This window comes from Ursus americanus, chromosome 9 (assembly GCF_024610735.1).
Source record: "Ursus americanus isolate L20-20 chromosome 9, mUrsAme1.1.p, whole genome shotgun sequence".
Lineage (NCBI taxonomy): Eukaryota > Metazoa > Chordata > Mammalia > Carnivora > Ursidae > Ursus > Ursus americanus.
This window is the reverse complement of record NC_142135.1, coordinates 41,658,003-41,677,794: the sequence shown is the minus strand read 5'-3', so window position 1 is coordinate 41,677,794 and position 19,792 is coordinate 41,658,003. Positions and strand designations below refer to the sequence as shown.

Sequence of the window (19,792 nt, the reverse complement as noted above, 5' to 3'; positions counted from 1 at the left end):
TAGAATTTAATTACCTTAGAATTATGGAGATTTTTTATTGAATATTTGTAAGTACCCTCGATCATTATAGATGATCAGCAGGGATGCAAAATAAAATTAGATAGAGCTTCTGTCTTCAAGAATGTTTAAATCCCAGTAGGTACAAAGAAAAAATATATATAAATACTTAAATCAAGGCAGAAAGAAAGTGGTATGTGCTATCAGCCAATAAAATTCAAAAGACTTCCAGTTCTGGAAATATGGTAGACAGAGCTGAGGTGGACACTTATTTGATATAAACACATAGAAACAGTAGTAAAAATTCCATCCTATGAAGCTATAAATATATGAATATATATTTACATACACATACATACATACATACATGATAATAAAAGGAAAAATGGAAGTGTTCAAATGGCAGAAACAAAGATAAAACTCAAAGCAAAACAGCTAGTTCTAGCCGATATCCTAATAAACTTGGGTGGGGAGGTGCGGGGTGGTACATCTAAAACCAGTGCCTGGTTCTAGATGTCAAGAGGATTGCACATTGGCTTTTAAAGCCCAGGCATGGGCAGCGCTGCTGTGAGAAAGGATAAAATTGATGTTCTCACAGGATTAACCAAACCATACAAAAAAGACACTGTATTTATTTGGAGAAATAGCAAGGAATATTTCTACTTCCTCTAAGTTCTGGGTATAGAGAAAAGATGTGTCACCTGTGAGAAATATAAATCTTAAGCCTGTCAGGCCCAAAAAGAAGGTGTGAGGTCCAAATTGCAGGACTCTTTGGCCAAGAAATAAGTCTAGAATAATGGTCAAAAAATACCTACTGTCAGTAAGTAAACTAAACACTGCTCTGTAAGAATATTTCACAATTCAGATTGCTTGTATACTTACAGAGGGAGAAAACAGAAACAAAAACAAATGACCTTCTGTTGAAGATGAATACACACACATACACACACACACACACACACAAGGGGTGGGGGAAAACCATAAAAGGACTGAAAAAAAGAAAGAAAGATAAAGAAAATAGCATGAGGTACAATAAACCAATATAACAAATGGGAAAGTTGGTACGATAAGAAGGAATAGTGGAAGAATCTGAAAGAATATATAAAATTGATATTTAAAATAATTAAAGAGGAAAGAAACAGAACAAAAAAGAATGATTTTTAAAGTGATTAAATGGACCTTTTACACATGACAAAAAAGGTCATTGAAATTATATATCCATGGATGCAATTTAGACATAGTAGTAAATAAATGATTGAGAAAGAAAAAAATTCGTAAATTTTAATTGAAGGGAAGATAAGTCAGAGAAATAACAAGCCCAAATACAATAGAAATTTATTTTTTTAAGATTTTATTTATTTATTTATCAGAGAGAGAGAGAACATGCACAAGCAGGGGGAGCTGCAGGCAGAGGGAGAAGCAGGCTCCCCACTGATCAAGGATGTGGGACTCAATCTCAGCACCCCGGGAGCAGGACCTGAGCAGAAATCAGACACAACCAATGGAGCCACCCAGCCATCCCAGCAATAGAAATTTAAAGAGAGAAAATATATAACTATGATTTTAAGAGATACAAATGTTCTAATATAAGACTCAATTTATATACAATAGTAATTCTAGAAAGAGAAATTAGAGAGAAGGGGGAAAGCCATTATTTCAAAGACAAAAAAAAAAAAAAAGAAAAAATCAGATACTGAAGTCTTTCCAAGACTTAAGAAAGACAAGAATCTTTAGGATGAAGGAACACACCAAATTTCAAGTCTTTTTTCCTGTTTACCAAATAAAAATAAGCATTTGCATTAACTAAAGGTGAAAAACATTTAAGATAAAAAGAAAAATCTTAAAAACAGTAAAGAAAATGAAAAGAAGTGACAATTATATTATTGGAAGATGTCTCATCAGAAACACCAGAAACAGGGAATGAATAAAACAGTATTTTCAAAGTTCTGAACAGATATAAATATTGACTTAAAATTAGGTACCCAGCTAAACTGTAATTCAAGTATAAGTACAATATAACAATACTGTCTTATAAACAGAGAGCGAGAAATTTTGCCACTAATGGATATTTGCATGAAGGCAAAAGTAACAAGAAAACTTTACTAGAAGACAGATGTGAAATATAAAAAATAAAAACAGCAAATATGAAGTTAGATCTTAGTGATTACTGGTGACTGAAACTAAAAAATAATAGCTGTAATAATTGAGTTGGTGCTGTTAAAAACAAGAGAGAAATAAAGTAATACAATAACATGAGCAACAGGAAGGAATAATCATATATAGAGTTAAAAATCTTTATATTGTTTTGGATAAATAAAGATATTAATAGACTTTAGATTTCATCAAGTCAAATATATCACAAATAAATTTGAGAAATTCAAGAAAAGGAAGAAAATGAAGATGAAGAACAAGAGGAAGAAGGAGGGGAAGGAGGAGGGAGGAAGGGGAGGAGGAAGAGGAGAAGGGAAGGCAGAAAGAAAAGAAAAGAAAAGAAAAGAAAAGAAAAGAAAAGAAAAGAAAAGAAAAAAGAAAGAAAGAAAGAAAGAAAGAAAGAAAGAAAGAAAGAAAGAAAGAAAAAGGAAGGAAGGAAGGAAGGAAAAGAAAGAAAGAAAGAAAGAAAGAAAGAAAGAAAGAAAGAAAGAAAGAAAGAAAGAAAGAAAGAAAGAAAAAGAAAGAAAGAAAGAAAGAAAGAAAGAAAGAAAAAGAAAAAGGAAGGAAGGAGGGAGGGAGGAAGGGAGGAAGGAAAGGGGCAAGAATTGAAATGAAATGAAATGAAATGAAATGAAATGAAATGAAATGTAATGAAATGAAATGTAAACCTTTCAAAATCTGAACAATAAAAAGAACTCCAAATTTCTCAGGACAGAAGGTTAGGGTAGAGATTAGAAAAAAAAAACCCATCACAAGTAAAAATTAAAAAATAAAATTGTGGAAATATATCTAGCTTTTTCATTCACAGGAAATGATATAGAATTAAATTTGCTTGCTCAAAAACTAAGATTCTTAGGCTGTATCAAAAACATAAAACATAATGCTAAAGTTGAGACAAAAGTAAAGCAATGGAAAAAAATATCAGAACACTAAAAAAAAAGAAAGGTATATATCCATATTAATGCAAGACAAAAAGCTCTAAGGAAAAACTTAAATGCATTTTTAGAAATAAAAAGACCATTATTTAATAGAAAAAAGAGCAATTACCCGAAATATATACAAATTTAGAAATGCTATGCAATAAAAACATAGGCTTAAAATATACAAAGCAAAAACCAATAGAATTACAAAAATTAACATCTCCATAGTCTTAGTGAGGATATTTTAATTCTCCTTTCTCACAGAACTACAGCTCAAACATTCATATAAAGTACAAAATAGATTTGAACAGCATAATTAACATAAGCAGTACAACATCCTGATGTTAGAGAATACCTATTCCTTTCAAGCATGGACAGAACATAAATGATATTGACCACATACTAAGCAATAGAGAAAAGTTTAATATCACAAACTGACATCATCCTGAAAGTCTCTGAACAAAAAACAGTAAGTTTAAGAATCAACTGAAATTACATGAGTATAAATATATATGAAATACCTATGTATATGAAATACATATATATATATAAAAGTTCACGAAAGCTCGAAATAATGTAATGGTGCCAATAATGAAATGAAAAAAAAACTGATCCATTAAATGAATATGTTATTTTTTTAAAGTTATAAAACAAATAGCAAAGCATTCAACTCAAGTAACTGCAAAAGAAAGAGAAAAGTTGAGGAATTGCAATGAAGGAAGTCATAAAGAGTAAAATTATGGAAAAAGAAACAATAGAAAATATAGTACCAAAAGCTAATTCTTTAAAATGTGTAAAAAATTAGACATCTCAGTTAATATTGACAAAGAGTAAAGATAAAGTTAAATAACATCAACTAATTGAAAAACACAACATAACAAGACACAAAAGATGAAATGCAAGAATTAAAAAATTTTTAAAATATACCTATTAGAAAACTATAGAGAAAATCAAAGAGAAATTACAAATTATTACAACTAATAAGAAAATGCACTCAAGTTGCTTAAGATTAATAATTAAAATTCAGTAACATGTTTATATGGCAGCAACAACCAATTACAAAATATAATTTTATAAGATCTAGTCACAGTAATAGCAAAATATTGAGGTATGTATCACATCTGTTTAACTCAGAAAATTCAACAACTTTATGAAGAAAATAATAAAAATTTATCAAATATATCACCTATTGATGGTGATCAATTGATATTGATACAAATTTCATGTATAAAGATAGAAATTCTTCCCAAAGTAATCTATAAATCCACTATAATTCCAAGATGACTACCAATGGCCTTTTTCATGACTATATAAAGTTAATTTTAAAATTCATGTAAGAGGATAAAGGACCAAAAGTAATTGAGTTAAGTTTTAAACACAGCAAAGAGGAAAGAGGATTTGTTCTACCATTTGTCAAGACGTATTATAAAGCTGTAGTAATTAAAAAAGTAAAGTATTACCAAAGCAATAAGCAAGTTTAATAATGGAATAAGGTAACAGAGGATTATTATCGATACCTAAAGAACTCAACACAATGAGAGAAAAACAATTCAATAGATTTCATTTGACTTTATCACAAAATGTGTTACCCAAATTCACTCAAGAAACTATAGATATATTAACAGATGAAAAAAAGAAAGAGCAGTTAAAAGTCCACTCACCAAAAAAAAAGAAAGAAATATGAGCAGCAATATATTCACAAAAGAGAAATCAAAAGATCAATAAATATATGAGATGTTTAGCCACAGTAAGCAGCACAATGAAAACTAAAATAAGAATGAATACAATTTCATGTGTATGAAATTGGTAAAAATTTAAGTCTAATGGTAACAAAAAGATATGGAGAAATAACACTTTGCTTATAGGGCTATAAAATAGTACGACCACTTTAGACAACAATTTAGCAGCTAAAAATGCACATATCTTATTATGCAGCAATAGAATATCTGGTATTTTCCCAAAAGGAGAGAAGAAGAAAACTGGAGTAATATTTTAAAGAAAAAATGGCTAAGAATTTTCTAGAACATATTAAAGAAATGAATCTACAATAACATATACCATTACAATAACAATACCTCAAGTAGGATAAATGAAGTCAAATCTATACCTAACTCAACATCGAGAAACTACAGAAATCCAGACACACAGAAAATTTTTAAAGGAGGTACAAAAGAAAAGATTGATAATTTTTAAAGAAGCAACATTTAGATCAACTTCACAGTGACAAAAAAATAATAGCCGAAATGCAATGCAGTAATATTTTCATGTGTTGAAAGAACACAGTGAAATAAAAACAAAAACCTGCCAAATGAGAATTCTATAACCAGAGAAAACATATTTCAAAAATAATGGTATGTCCCCATAACCAGCAAAGAAATTGAATCAGTCATAAAAAATCTTCCAACAAACAAAAGTCCAGGGCCAGATGGCTTTCCAGCAGAATTCTAGCAAACATTTAAAGAACAATTAATACCTGTTCTTCTCAAACGGTTCCAAAAAACAGAAATGGAAGGAAAACTTCCAAACTCATTCTACAAGGCCAGCATTACTTTGATTCCAAAACCAGACAAAGACCCCCAAAAAAGGAGAATTACAGGCCAATATCCATGATGAACATGAATGCAAAAAGTCTCAACAAGATACTAGCAAATTGAATCCAACAGAACATTAAAAGAATCATTCACCCCAATCAAGTGGGATTTATTCCTGGGCTACAAGGGTGGTTCAGCATCCACAAATCAGTCAATGTGATACACCACATTAATAAGAGAAAGGATAAGAACCATATGATCTTCTCAATAGATGCAGAAAAAGCATTTGACAAAGTACAGTACCAATTCTTGACAAAAACCCTCCATAAGGTAGAGATAGAGGGAACATACCACAACAACATAAAGGCTATATACAAAAGACCCACAGCTAATATCATCCACAAAGGGGGAAAGACTGAGAGTTTTTAAGAAAATGATGTCCACTCTCACCATTGTTATTTAACATAGTACTGGAAGTCCTAGCCTCAGCAATCAGACAACAAAAAGAAATAAAAGGCATCCAAATAAGCAAGGGAGAAGTCAAACTTACACTGTTTGCAGACATGATACTCTATGTAGAAAACCCAAAAGACTCCACCAAAAAATTGCTAGAACTGATACACAAATTCAAAAACGTCACAGGATACAAAATAATCTGTTGCATTTCTATACACCAATAATGAAGCAGCAGAAAGAGAAAACAAGGAATTGACCCCCTTTATAATTGCACCAAAACCCAGAAGATACCTAGGAATAAACCTAACCAAAGCGGTAAAAGATCTGTACTCCGAAAACTATAGAACACTTATGAAAGAAATTGAAGAGGATACAAAGAAATGGAAAAACATTCCATGGTCATGGATTGGAAGAACAAATAGTACTATATATAGTATATATATATATATATATATATATATATATATATATATATATATATATATATATATATATATATATATACTATACTACCCAAAGCAATATAAACATCTAACGCAATCCTTATCAAAACACCACCAGCATTTTTCGCAGAGCTAGAACAACAATCCTAAAATTTGTTTGGAACCACAAGATACCCAAATAGCCAAAGCAATCTTGAAGCAATACAACTCCAGACTTCAAGCTATATTACAAGGCTGTAGTCAGCAAGACAGTATGGTACTGGCACAAAAACAGACACATAGATCAGTGGAACAGAATAGAAAACCCAGAAATGGACCCAGAACTATATGGTCAACTAATCTTCAACAAAGCAGGAAAAAATATCCAATGGAGAAAAAGGACAGTCTCTTCAACAAATGGTATTGGGGAAACTGGACAGTAGCATGCAGAAGAATGAAACTGGACTACTTTCTTATACCATACAAAAATAAATTCAAAATGGATGTAAAGACCTAAATGTGAGAAAGGAAACCATCAAAATCCTAGAAAAGCAACCTCTTTGACATTGGCTGTAGCAACTTCTTACTAGACACATCTCTGGAAAAAAGGGAAAGAAAAGCAAAAATGAACTATTGGAACTTCATCAAGATAAAAAGCTTCTGCACAGAGAAGGAAACAATCAACAAAACTAAAAGTCAACCTATGGAATGGGAGAATGTGATTTGCAAATGACATATCAGATAAATTTAGGGTTCGTATCCAAAATCTATAAAGAACTTATCAAACTCAACACCCAAAAAATAAATACTCTAGTTAAGAAATGGGCAGAAGGCGTGAATAGACATTCTTCCAAACAAAATTCCATTTCCATTGTGTACACACACAGACACACACACAGACACACACACACACACAAACACACACACACACACACACACAGTGGAATATTACTCAGCCATCAAAAAGAATGAAATCTTGCCATTTGCAATGATGTGAATAGAGCTAACGAGTATTATGCTAAGTGAAATAAGTCAGAGAAAGACAAATCCTATATGATTTTACTCATGTGTGGAATTTAAGAAACAAAATGAGAGGGGGGGAACTACTGGGTAAATAGGTGATGCGAGTTAATGAGTACACTTGCTGGATGTTGCATGGAAGTGTTAAATCACTAAATTGTACACCTAAAACTAATATTACAGTGTATGTTAATTAACTGGAATTTCAATAAAAACTTTTAAAAAATGGTATGTTAATATCATCAAAAAAACAGAACTTGCCACAGGTAGACATACATTCTAAGAAATTCTAAAAAATGTTCATCAGGCACAAAGAACATGATTTCAGCTTTAAGGTCTGGGATGCAAATGAGAAGAGCAGAGTAGATGATAAATATGTATACAATTGTATGAGCTTTGACTGAATAAACTACAACAATAATGTCTTAGGAGTTTTAAAAATAGAATTAAAAAATGGAAGCATCATATTTGGTCTTTCCAAATTAGGAACAGAGATACCTCAGACTCTCCTGACAGCCAAAGCGCTTTTATACTGTCAATTCCATGAACTCAAATCTTGTGACTTAATTATCTTTGCATCTGCCAGTACCTAGTATAGTCTTCAACCCCAGAAAAGTAGTATGGTGAAGGGATTGTGTGGTCAATTTCTTGGAATTGAGTCCTGCTTTACCTCCTACCAATTGTAGAACCTTGGGAAAATTCTTTAACCCATCTGCGTCAAGTCTTCCTGATCTGTATAATGGAGATAATAGTAATTGCTTTTTTGCAGGACTACGGTAAAAATCAAATAAGATGTGCCTGGCGCAAGATGCTTAATAATTATTAGCAACTTTTATTATATAAGAAAATAGAGATTCACAAGTAAATTAGTTGTGTTTACCTAGTACATATAAATATTATTTGCCTGATATACTTAATAACATAGATTTAAAAATATCTTAATTATGTTAAAGCAGCTTTTAAAATTCTCTTCCAATTTTGAAATAATTTATCTCTAGAATAATACATGTAATATTAGGCAATGTTACTCTCTATTTTTATAATATTGTATCTGAAGAGATGAAAGGACCCAAACCAGTTTACTTCCCCTTTAAGCCAGCAATATTTCAGAACATTGTTTTTCTTGGGTGCATTGACTTGAAATCGAGAAGGTATTTCATCTTCGTTCACTACACATTTCGAGATTATGCTATAGTAATTAAAACAGTGTCCATTTAATGTGAGGATTCTGTAGCTACAAAGTGTTTTCAGTCACAGCATCAGCCCATTTGATTCTTACCTGAGCGAAGAATATTGTAAAGAAAGCTTTTATGAAAGCCATTAATCACTGTCATTTAGTACATAATTGAAAAGGCAAAACTTTTAGCAGAAGATAAATATTAAACAGTGATATTAAAATCATCATTCAAAAAACGGCACTGGTATTGCCCAATATAGATGCTGACTGTCCATACAAAAACTACATAAATAGGTGAGATTTTGTAACAAGAGGACATTGCACATAGGTAATACCACTATTCTTTGTGAATGTTTATAAACTAGCAATTAAATTAGCTCACTAGTAACTTTAATAGTAAAAAAAAGCCCACTATGATACTCATTTTATTTGCTATTTATATTTCTTTTTTTTACCACCAATACTGAAATATCTCATCAAAATAACTTTAGTTGATTTATTCCCTCCTCAGATTTTTGATCAGATCTGGGAAACATCTGCATAGGACTCCATTTAAGGGAGACAGTGCCAGTGATAGATCTATTATCATTAGTATGAGCTCAGGCTTGTGGTACTTTCTAACTCCGAAATGGAAAATCAGATAATCCTTCCTTGAGGAAATTCTTGAATTAGTTAATATCTTAATTAATTAGTTTGTATTAATTAACTAGTCAATATCTTTTTCCATTTCATTTCTCTGTTTTTCCAAAGAACTTACATATATCATAATATTCTATAGTATATGCATAAGAATCTTAAGACTGCAGCACATTATCCTTAAAAGTAGTGAACAAAAGTATACCATCACTCTTTAATTTTTAATACAGTGTGTTTGATTATGATTTCTGTATTTGCAAAGTACACAAAGGATAACTCATATCCATGCAACACTGTAGTTTACAAACTGGTCTGACACTTCTCATGGATCTCCAGAGAACCTTGTGAGACAGTGAATTTGTGCAGCTAATATTTTCAAGAGGAAGTAAAACAGGAAAGAGAACTTTATATGGGAGTATAATGCAAATCACAGCACCCTCTGAACAATTTAGTGTAAGAACAGGGCTGAGGCCTTGTAATTATACTACTTTGTCTCACCCTTCCTTGGTTCTAACAAATATGAATAGAACTAAATAAAAGAACAGATATGCCATGTTTATAAAACAGAAGATTTTAGATTTTTAATGTCTGTTCTCCAAAACTGATCATTAGATAAAACTCAATTTCAATAAAAACGCTGCAGGCCTTTTTGTTGTTGTTGTTGTTTTGTTGTAGAAAAATTCATCTGTGGTGACAGAAATCAGACAACTGGTTGCATATGGAGGAGGGTAGAGACTGACCAGAAGCAGATACGAAGAATTACATGAGAAAATGGAAATGTTTCTAGTTTGATTGGCGTTTCTGGTTACATGGGTATGTCGCTTGTTAAAATTCTAAGAATTGTATATATAAGAGTTGGATTGTGAATTGATCCATGATACGGCTATTCTTTATGTGGTTATCATATCCCATTTGATCAGAGACTTTAATCTGATAAGTCAGTCTTGTTTAAACACGTAAATAACATAACAATCCACACTATTTATTCATCAGGCATCCTGTAAGTGAAGGAAGGAGGAATATAACAAAAAAAAAATCAAAATCATAAACCAACCTTCAAGAAATTTTATCCCATTAGAAATACTTTTTTAATTTTCTTTTATCTGACTACCAGTTAGACGAGTTAGATCATTTTGTAAGGCTCTTTTGATTTCATTTTTTATTGTAATAGTTGTTTGCTTTTTTATTTTTGTTTATTTAGATTTCCTCTTTCACGAATCACCTCTTCATGTTTTTTTTTTTTTTAAAGATTTTATTTATTCATTCGACAGGATAGAGACAGCCATCGAGAGAGGGAACACAAGCAGGGGGAATGGGAGAGGAAGAAGCAGGCTCATAGCTGAGGAGCCTGATGTGGGGCTCAATCCCATAACGCCAGGATCACGCCCTGAGCCGAAGGCAGACGCTTAACCGCTGTGCCACCCAGGCGCCCCCCTCTTCATGTTTTGTACCCATTTTACTATTGGGTTTCCAGACTACTTTATTTATTTATAGTAGGACTTAATTTTTCTGCATATAAATTTTAATTGGTTATATATATATACTCTAAATATTCTTTTTATTTTGCATCTCTTTTGTTTTACAGAAATATCTTTATGGAACGCACCTTATATATCACATTTATTAAATAGGTATACACTCTTTTGGTAAAGACTTATTTTCTGACTTCTATTGTGACTTCTCTGTTTATCCTTTAGTTTTTTAGAAGAGGTTTTTTATTAATTGTTATTTTTTTATTTCCAAAGAAGCGGGAATGAGTGGGAATGAGTAGGAACATGTTAAAAGAGAAGGTGCAAGATGGGAAAGGGTAAGTTACCTTTTTTGCTTCTAACCGATTTCTTTTTTTTTCTTTTTGTTAAGATTTTTATTTATTTGACAGAGAGAGACACAGCGAGAGAGGGGACACAAGCAGGTGGAGTGGGAGAGGAGCTGAGCCCGATGCGGGGCTCTATCCCAGGGCCCTGGGATCATGACCTGAGCTGAAGGCAGACGCTTAACGACTGAGCCACCCAGGCGCCCACTTCTAAACGATTTCTAATTTACTACACTTTGCTCCAAGTTGTAGTTGTAGGATACGGATTCTTTTAAAATTGGGGGAACTTGGTTTGTGGCTTTGTGTGTGGGTAATTTTTTATAAATACTCCATGTACCCTTGAAGAGAATGGGTAGAAAATCTTGTACTTAGAACATAGTCTAAAATAGATAAGCTTCCTGTTATTTTTTTATGTTGACAAGTGGACTTTTCTCTAGTCCACCAGTGTATTAAAGGAAAATTTTAAAGAAGAATTTCAGGCTTATCAAATTATTGTCATTGAGTCAACAAAATTAAAAGTTTTTACATGGATAAAAATAAATGATTTAATAAATGACAATACTAAAAATATTTACTATATAAAAGCATCTAGCCTTAAGTAAAATAATAAAATGTATTTTTGCTTTTATTAAATTAATACAAATTATAAGAGCTTTGAAAATAACAAGTACACGAAGTGTATTTCTCCATCAATAAACAGGGCTACACTTATTTTTTGCTCTTTAAAAATATATAGTCCTTCGTTATTCATATTCTGTGTATCATATGTATTAGGGAAAAGTTATTTTCTTAATACCACACATAATTGCTTTTATCTTTATCTTAATTCATAGGACTGTATCAAAGGGAATTCATTGCTTACCAATTTGCTTTCTGTACTGATCAACAGGAAGTTTTATAGTGGAGGCATCTTTTCTACCCATCTTTGATCTCCAAAATGCCTGCTGCAAAGAAAGAAAATAATTATGATGAAATCCTAAAAAATCAAAAGGACTATCTACAGACTTCAGGAATAATTTATTCCATAAAATTCATTTTTAAAGCAATGGGTAAAAATGTTTTTGACTTATTCCCATTAGATATCAGTAAAGAACACAAAATTCTTTCAAATAAATTATCAAGGATACAATTACTGGTAATTAAATTTCCCAGTTATTTGTTCTTGGTAACATTCATTTCATCAAGTACTACCAATACTCAATTAAACCAAACTATTAGAGAGTATTATCTGTAAATGTGAAAGTCATGTACCATTTATTCAGATGGGCTGGGGTTGTAGGCATGCTCTTGGCAGTATGTTTCTTTCCAATTACCTATTCTGTCACACAAAAAGACTAAAGTTTGAATCTCAGATACTTTGAATCTTGTTTTAAAAAGCATGACATAGGTACCAAAGGGGTATAAATTTGAGTTCTAGTTCTGTCTCCCCTTCTGTAAACAGTATAAATTACTACCATTTACGAATATTCTCATGCTTACTACATTACATGCACTGTTTGATTTAATCTACAACACATCTTTCAAATCTTATAATTTTTATTGAATTTAAATACATGGCAGACATATGTGGAATTTAAGAAACAGAACAAATGAGCAAAGGGGAAAAAAGGACGGGGGAGAGAGGACAACCATGAAACAGACTCTTACTAAGAGAACACACTAATGCTTACGGGTGCAGGGGGTGAGGGGATGGGTGAAATAGGTGATAGGGATTAGGGAGCACGCTTGTGATGAGCACAGGGTGTTGTACGGAAGGGCTGAATTACTGTATCATTCACCTGAAACTAATACTACACTGCCAACTAAATGGAATTCAAATAAAAATGTTAAAAAATATATGTGGCAGAGACTGCACTGTCACATGGAACTAAGCAGAAATAGTAAGAAGGTTACTAAAAGCTAAAGGATTTTATTGACAAGGAAATCAACTTCGTCTAAAAAAGTATGTGAATGAAAACCAATTCTAGGACCTCTAAACTCAAACCAACAGACTGCAGCCGCCAAGGAAGGCAAACTCTGTAGATTTGGAACATCCACTTCATATATGACCAGAAAGGGGAACCATCCAGAAGGGAAGGCCATAAAGAACAATGGAAAAAGGAACTTCTCTAAAAAACCATAATTAGGGTCCAAGGAAGAAACTTGGGTAGGTACGGTGGGACTTCTCAGTGACCTCACGCACAGCAGGTTTCCTTGTCATGCTGGATCAGTGCTTCCTGTATGTTTCCCATTCTTCCCATTCTTCCCATTCTTCCCTTTCTAAATGGGAGTGATTATAGGAGATATGAAGCAGTTATCTTCTGCTTCACCATTAGGAAAATTTCATAGTCTGTAAACTTCAAGGAAGCACATTTCAACCTAAGAGGGAGCACTGCGCCCTCACTTGAGATCCTTGGCTTTGCCCTGGATGCAATAAGTGGGGAACTCTAGGATCTTCCTACTAAAGAGGCAGGAAAAAGGATGTGTATGGCTATTTCATGACCAGAAAGGTGAAGTATAAGAAAAATGGCTGGCTGCTTACTAAAATACATGTACTCCTTCGTTTTTGGTTTTGTTTTTTTTTTTTCTTTCCTGAGCTCACTTGACAACTTTTCCAGCCTCCTTTGATGTTAGCTGTGGGCATGTGACTGAGTTTCAGCCAACAGAATATGAATGAATTAGTGTTTGCTACTTCTAGAACTAACCTATAAAAACTTTCTATATGTACTCATTCATCTGGCTAACATGGAGATGGCCCCCACAGTGATGCTGGAAATAATGTGATGAAGAGGGCAGAGCCTGGGACATCCTGGACCCTGAATGACTACATGAAGGAAACCTACTCAACCAACTTGTTTCTCTCTTTCACACTGCTGTGAGAACAAGAAATGACTGATAGCATTTGAGCCTCTATACATTTTATATTTGTTTGTTACAGTAGGTAGTATCACCCTGACTAAAACAAGTACGTATAGATGTCTCTGTATAAATTATTAAACTGTAATTTTCCTAAAGAGCATTATTAAGGTCCTCAAATACAGAATGTCTTTGAAATCTGTTCCGATCAAACTGTATTTTTTTTACATATATGGTCACACAGAGCAATCCTAACAATGATAACACCTAACACAGAAAAAGGCATCCCCAAATTAATAATTATTATTTATGTGTAAGAAAATTATAAGCTCTGTTAAAAATCTATTTTTCTATTCATAACAATCTTCAGATTTAATATTACAGTAATATTTAAGAATGTACAAAGACAAAAAGTCAAATAAATGAAATCTTCACCTCTCATAAACCATGTAGCTATCACATCTAAGAAACACAATCTTACAATTTCAGAAATGAAACCAAGACATCACCTAATCCTATATTCTCACTTATTATTATTCAGAACATTAATAAAAGCATCATAAAAAATATCAATAGATATGTTATAATTTATTCATATAGCAATCCATTTGCATAGTGTTTTGCATGTACTAATTGTAAAGAGGAGTCAAGTTATTTTAATCTTGATTATGTGAGGTTAGAAAAAATACCACTCCAATTTAGGAGAGAAGTTTAAATAAATAAATACACAGACATTATTCCCTCTTCGGTTTAGTTTTGTCTGTTGCCTTTATGGAATAGCTTAAATTTTTAAAAAGCAAATTACTAAGGCTAGCTACCAAAACTATGCTTCCCTCAATTCCTGCTTGGTCATTTAAACCAACATCCTAACAGAGATAATACTTTAAAGGCCAGTATTGTATTCTTTCCTTACCTGTAGTAAATAAAAAAGGAAGGGATCCACACAGAATATCTTTTCAACAAAAGGAATTAGATTTTACTGATTTTAAAATGTACTTTAAATGAACAAAGTGATACCAAAAAAAGCTAAAGAATCTATATTTTTATAAAGGCCTATACTCTATGAATTGACCATTTTATAGGTATATAACCTGTGAATATAAAATCTTTAAAAGAATTTCAACTTAAGAGATACATTAAAGAGGAACTAGCTTTAAATTTTTGTTCCCTATGATTTTGGTAACTGATAATCCTTACCCAGAATTTCAAAAATTAAAACTTTAGTCTCTGAAATTATTCTATTCAATTCATTTATTCTATTCTATTCTTTAAGCAAAATAAAATTTTACCAAATGTTGAAACAAAAAAAGTCTGAAGAACACACCCATGCACAAATGACTTACATTTTATTAGCTGTAACAAACACAAGAAGAAAGAAAATATTTTACTTTCCTAATAAACACACTGAGGCTATTTTAAATGATCTAAAGAGATTCCCATTCACGCGTATGGTGCAAACTGTCAGTGTCTCAGACATCTAGAACCTCTAAAATGTTCTGACTTTTCTTTGTTCTTCAAAGCCTTGCAGTAATCATCATTCATTTCTATTGCTTTGATGGTTAGATAGCAAACTCCCAAGAAATCCAGGGAGACATTAGCACATAGAGCCGCAATTTCTAATAAGACAGCTATTTGCATACAAGATCAGCCACAATTTAAAATGTGTTGTGATAGATGTGGAAAGGGAATAACAGATTTATATTAGCATGTACAATACCAAGATTGTTTTCACAATTTAATTCCTTGGAGATTACATCTCATCACCTTCTTTTATAAAGAACACCGCATTCCCTGAGGAACTAACTTGCTCTGAGACCCAGCTAAACTAAAATATGGATTAATAAGATAATATTTATTATTTATGAATTTCGCTGTAGGAATGATTTCAGATTAAATCATCAGAGAAGTTTTTAACATTCTTGAAACTTGATAACACATACTTAAGGAAGAAAAAAATGCTAATTTTATTTAATGCCTAAATTGCATATTAAAATATTTCATAATTAATTTTTATTTAATTAAAACTTCACACTCTTCAGGACTTTTCAGATTAAAAGAGAGTGTTTTTGTTTTTAATATCCTTTCTTAACCTGAATTTTACACAGTAATTTGCCACACGTATTTTTAAGTACAATATGTGACCTTTAAAAACAAACAAAGGTAGTACAATATCCTATCACATTCCAACCAAGTTATTTTATTGCTCATTTATACCTTTTTTATGAACTCCAGAAAGAACAAGTAAAGAAATAAGAAACCTGAAGCCTTCACATATGTCTCTGCTTCCAGAAAAAGCATTCAATCCAGACTGTGACATTTAAATACAGATCAAAACACAGGTTATTAAAAAATTCAACCCATGACCACAGAAAAAATAATCAGTTCAGTTTTTAAGGCTAAAAGACCCTTCCTTAAAAAAATTCTTACTTTAGAATGAAGTTATAAATAGGCAGAAAAATGTTTGGTTATGGCTGGATCAGAATTGAGAACCAATTGTGAAAATAAAATCTTATGCCAGATGTTGGGATGAACAAAGTAATGGGTAAGTAAAGAAGGCACTTGTCCCTGATCTGATGCATTCATTATTCCCAGACTGATGTTTTTAAAAATTCAAAGCCGATCATGTAAGCAACATATTTAAGTCATCCAAATAATGGCCCATTTCCTAAATAAAGCAAAAACTCTTTTACAGAACCATTAATAACACACGTTTGCCATGTGTTCCTTACTCATAGTTCCGATGCATTATCAAATTCAGCTCTTAGTGCCATGATTTTGACAAGCTCATTCACATTTTTATGAATTTTCTCGTGCTCTGCAATGTACTTTAAATGTCATTTTCATATTCCCCCACTTGTGGAATCTATATTTTGATATTTTAAGCAAGGGCACATGATTCAGATCTCCAGAGATAATTCTCCACACTTAAGGAAATGAAAAAAATAAGTCATTTGGGAGACTATCAAAAGTGTGACACAGTAGACAATGTATACTTTGACATAAATATAATATCGAGATAAGTTATTACAAGCAGGAACAAATTCCTATTGTGTAAAACTGGAGAGCTAACCAGTGGTCTTCTTAATGTTTTCAGGGATCAAAGTGACCACCTCATCATTAATTTGTCAAATTAATTTCCTTTATAGCTGCAGAAAAAAAATATCAGAACTTGAATATGTGAAAAGGTGATTTCTAAAATCCTGATCACTAGCCAACACTGACATAAAAATTCATAAGAAAGAAAATTCATAAGCTGCGAAACCCCAAAAAGTCATATACCAGGAAAGGAACCTTAGTTGTGGGTCCTCATCCTTCAGCCATATGATGGAACTAAAATGAATACAGTATTAACAAATAGTGCTGGAACAACTGTATATTCTTATGGGAAAACAAAGCCAAAATTAGACCACTATCTCACGCATGTCTGGCTCCCTGCTCAGTGGGGAGCCTGTCTCTCCCTCTCCTTCTGCCCCTCCCCCAGCTCCTGCTCACTCTCTCTCTCTCAAATAAATAAATAAATAAATAAATAAATAAATAAATAAAAATCAATTGAGGATAAATCATAAACCTAAACAAAAGAGCTAAAACAATAAAGCTACTAGGAAAAGAAGAGATTACCTTATAACCTTGGAGTAGGCAAATATTTCTTAGAACACAAACAGTATAGGTTATAAAGGGGAAAAAAAAGAGGATATACTGAACTTCATTAAAATTAGATTTTGCTCATAAAAAACAAGTGTGCACTGAATTCTACCCCTTCCTACCTACTTGAAAAGCCCAATCATTTTTTTTCCTGTCCTTTCACCCCCCCACTTTCTACTGGCTCCTTCTAGTTATTATGTAGACAGTTTGTAAATACCCACAATACTTGTATCTGAAAAAAGAACTTGCATCCAGAATGTATAAAGAACTACTACTACTACTAATACACAACATACATCCCAATAAAAAAAACAGGTGAAAGACTTGAACAGAAACTTCATCAAAGAAGATATACAGATGACAAATAAGCACATGAAAAAGCTCAACAGCATTAGTAGACAGCAAAATGGAAATTAAAATAAGAATTAAAATATTACTACACCCACTAGAATAGTTCAAATAAAGCTTTACTATACAAAATATTAGGAGGATGTGGAGCAACTGAAATTCTGGTACATTGTTGATGGGAGTGTAAAATCACAACCACTTTGGAAAACTGGGAATTTCTTACAAAATTAACTGCCAGAAATTCCATTCCCAGGTATGTACCTAAAAGAGATAAATACACACACCCACAAAAAAAGCTTTGTACAAGGATGTTCATAGTATCTTTATTCATAGTAGCCAAAAATTGGAAATAGCCCTCATGTTGAACCGAAGAACTGATAAACTGTGGTTTATTCATCCAGTGTAATATTACTCAGCAATAAATAAATAAATAAATAAATAAATAAATAAATAAATAAATACTGATAATGGGCAACAATGGTGAAAAATCTCAAAAACAGTGTGCTGAGTGAAAGAAGCAATGCTCTTTTAGACCTAAATTGAGTGAGTGTTCACCAGTTTTACATGCCCTTGTAACATCATTTAACAATAGTGATCCCTGCCTCTTTCCTGAAACACTCATTAAAACGCTTACTTCCCATGGGCGAAGGAATATATAAGAGGTAAGAAAGCAGAGTGGAAAGCATAGACAAATCTATTACAAAATAAGTAAAGGGAAGGGGAGAGATAGGATATTACTCAGAGAGGGAGAAGTTAAGGAAGATTTTTTTGTTGTACTTTGTTTTGTTTTATTCTTGAGGGTTCGTTTGTTTTTGAATGCAGATGGAAACTGGAGTCAGTCTAAATAATAAGTAGAAGGGGCCAGCAGAAAGTGAGGGGGTGAAAAGACAGGAGAAAAAAAAAAAAAAGATTGGGCTTATCAAGTAGGGAGGAAGGGATAGAATTCAGTGCACACTTGGAGTAATAATCACAGCAAACTACCTCTTTCATTTTAACAGTGAGGGGAAAAAACGATGGATAAGAGTAATGCAACTTTTGAGGTTTGGTAGTCCAGAACAAAGAAAGTTCCACCTGGCAACTCCACGTTCACGATGAAGTAGGAGGCATGATTATCTTCGAAGAGTGAAATAGAAGGTAGAAACTTTGGAAATTTGAGTGCAGAGGCTGGAATTTATGCTGGGAAAAATTATGCAGGGGGATAATAGAAAGGGCTGTCCAGGGGAAACAGGATTAATGAGAAACACTATGATACCAAATTAATTTGTTAACCATGAATCCATGGTGGCATTAAACTACATGATTGAAAATAGCATATTTTTTTGGTTTTTGTTGTTGTTGTTTTTTTTTTTTTTCTGAGTGCTCAGCTGCTCACTGCTGGCTTTGGGAAGGGATAGATAGCTGGATTAAGCAAAGTTCAGGTTTTCCCAGGGAGGCATGACAGAAAGGCAGTAGGGCAAAAAAGTTCAGGATACTCTATAAAGTGGATAAAGTGATGTGCCATGGCATCTAAAACTAGAGAAGGAAGTGAAGACAGCAGAGGGTGTAGAGTTAAGCAGAAAGGAAACCAATTTTCGGACTTAAAAATTTGCATGAGGTCAAATAACCAAAGTTTGGGGAAGAAAAGAACTAGAATTTCTTTGACTAGAGAACTAAAGGTTATTAACAGAGAATATGGAGTGATTGATGTTATTACTGAGTCGGAGCAGGTTATAATCCAGAGTGACTAAAGTAATAGGAAGCCAGCAAGGCAGACAAGTTAAGGAAATGAGGGCCAGGATAGTGCAAACATCACACATGTAGAGAGTGAAGGCACCAGGATGGCTGAAGGATCTGGGCTAAGGAGG

The 19,792-nt window shown here is 32.6% G+C and overlaps 1 protein-coding gene across 11 annotated transcripts in view; it reads right to left on the bottom strand.

Annotated features, from left to right (window-relative positions):
• Window positions 1–19,792, bottom strand: part of TRIQK (triple QxxK/R motif containing) — an 85,141-nt gene that overhangs the window by 30,227 nt on the left and 35,122 nt on the right. For 7 of the 11 annotated variants that reach the window (XM_087864743.1, XM_045805980.2, XM_045805977.2 and 4 more), the window contains one exon: window positions 11,986–12,067. In XM_087864743.1, the coding sequence (XP_087720869.1) occupies window positions 11,986–12,067 (82 nt within the window). The remainder of the gene's footprint in view (window positions 1–11,985; window positions 12,068–19,792) is intronic. The other 4 variants (XM_087864745.1, XM_087864744.1, XM_045805979.2 and 1 more) reach the window with 1 other exon arrangement.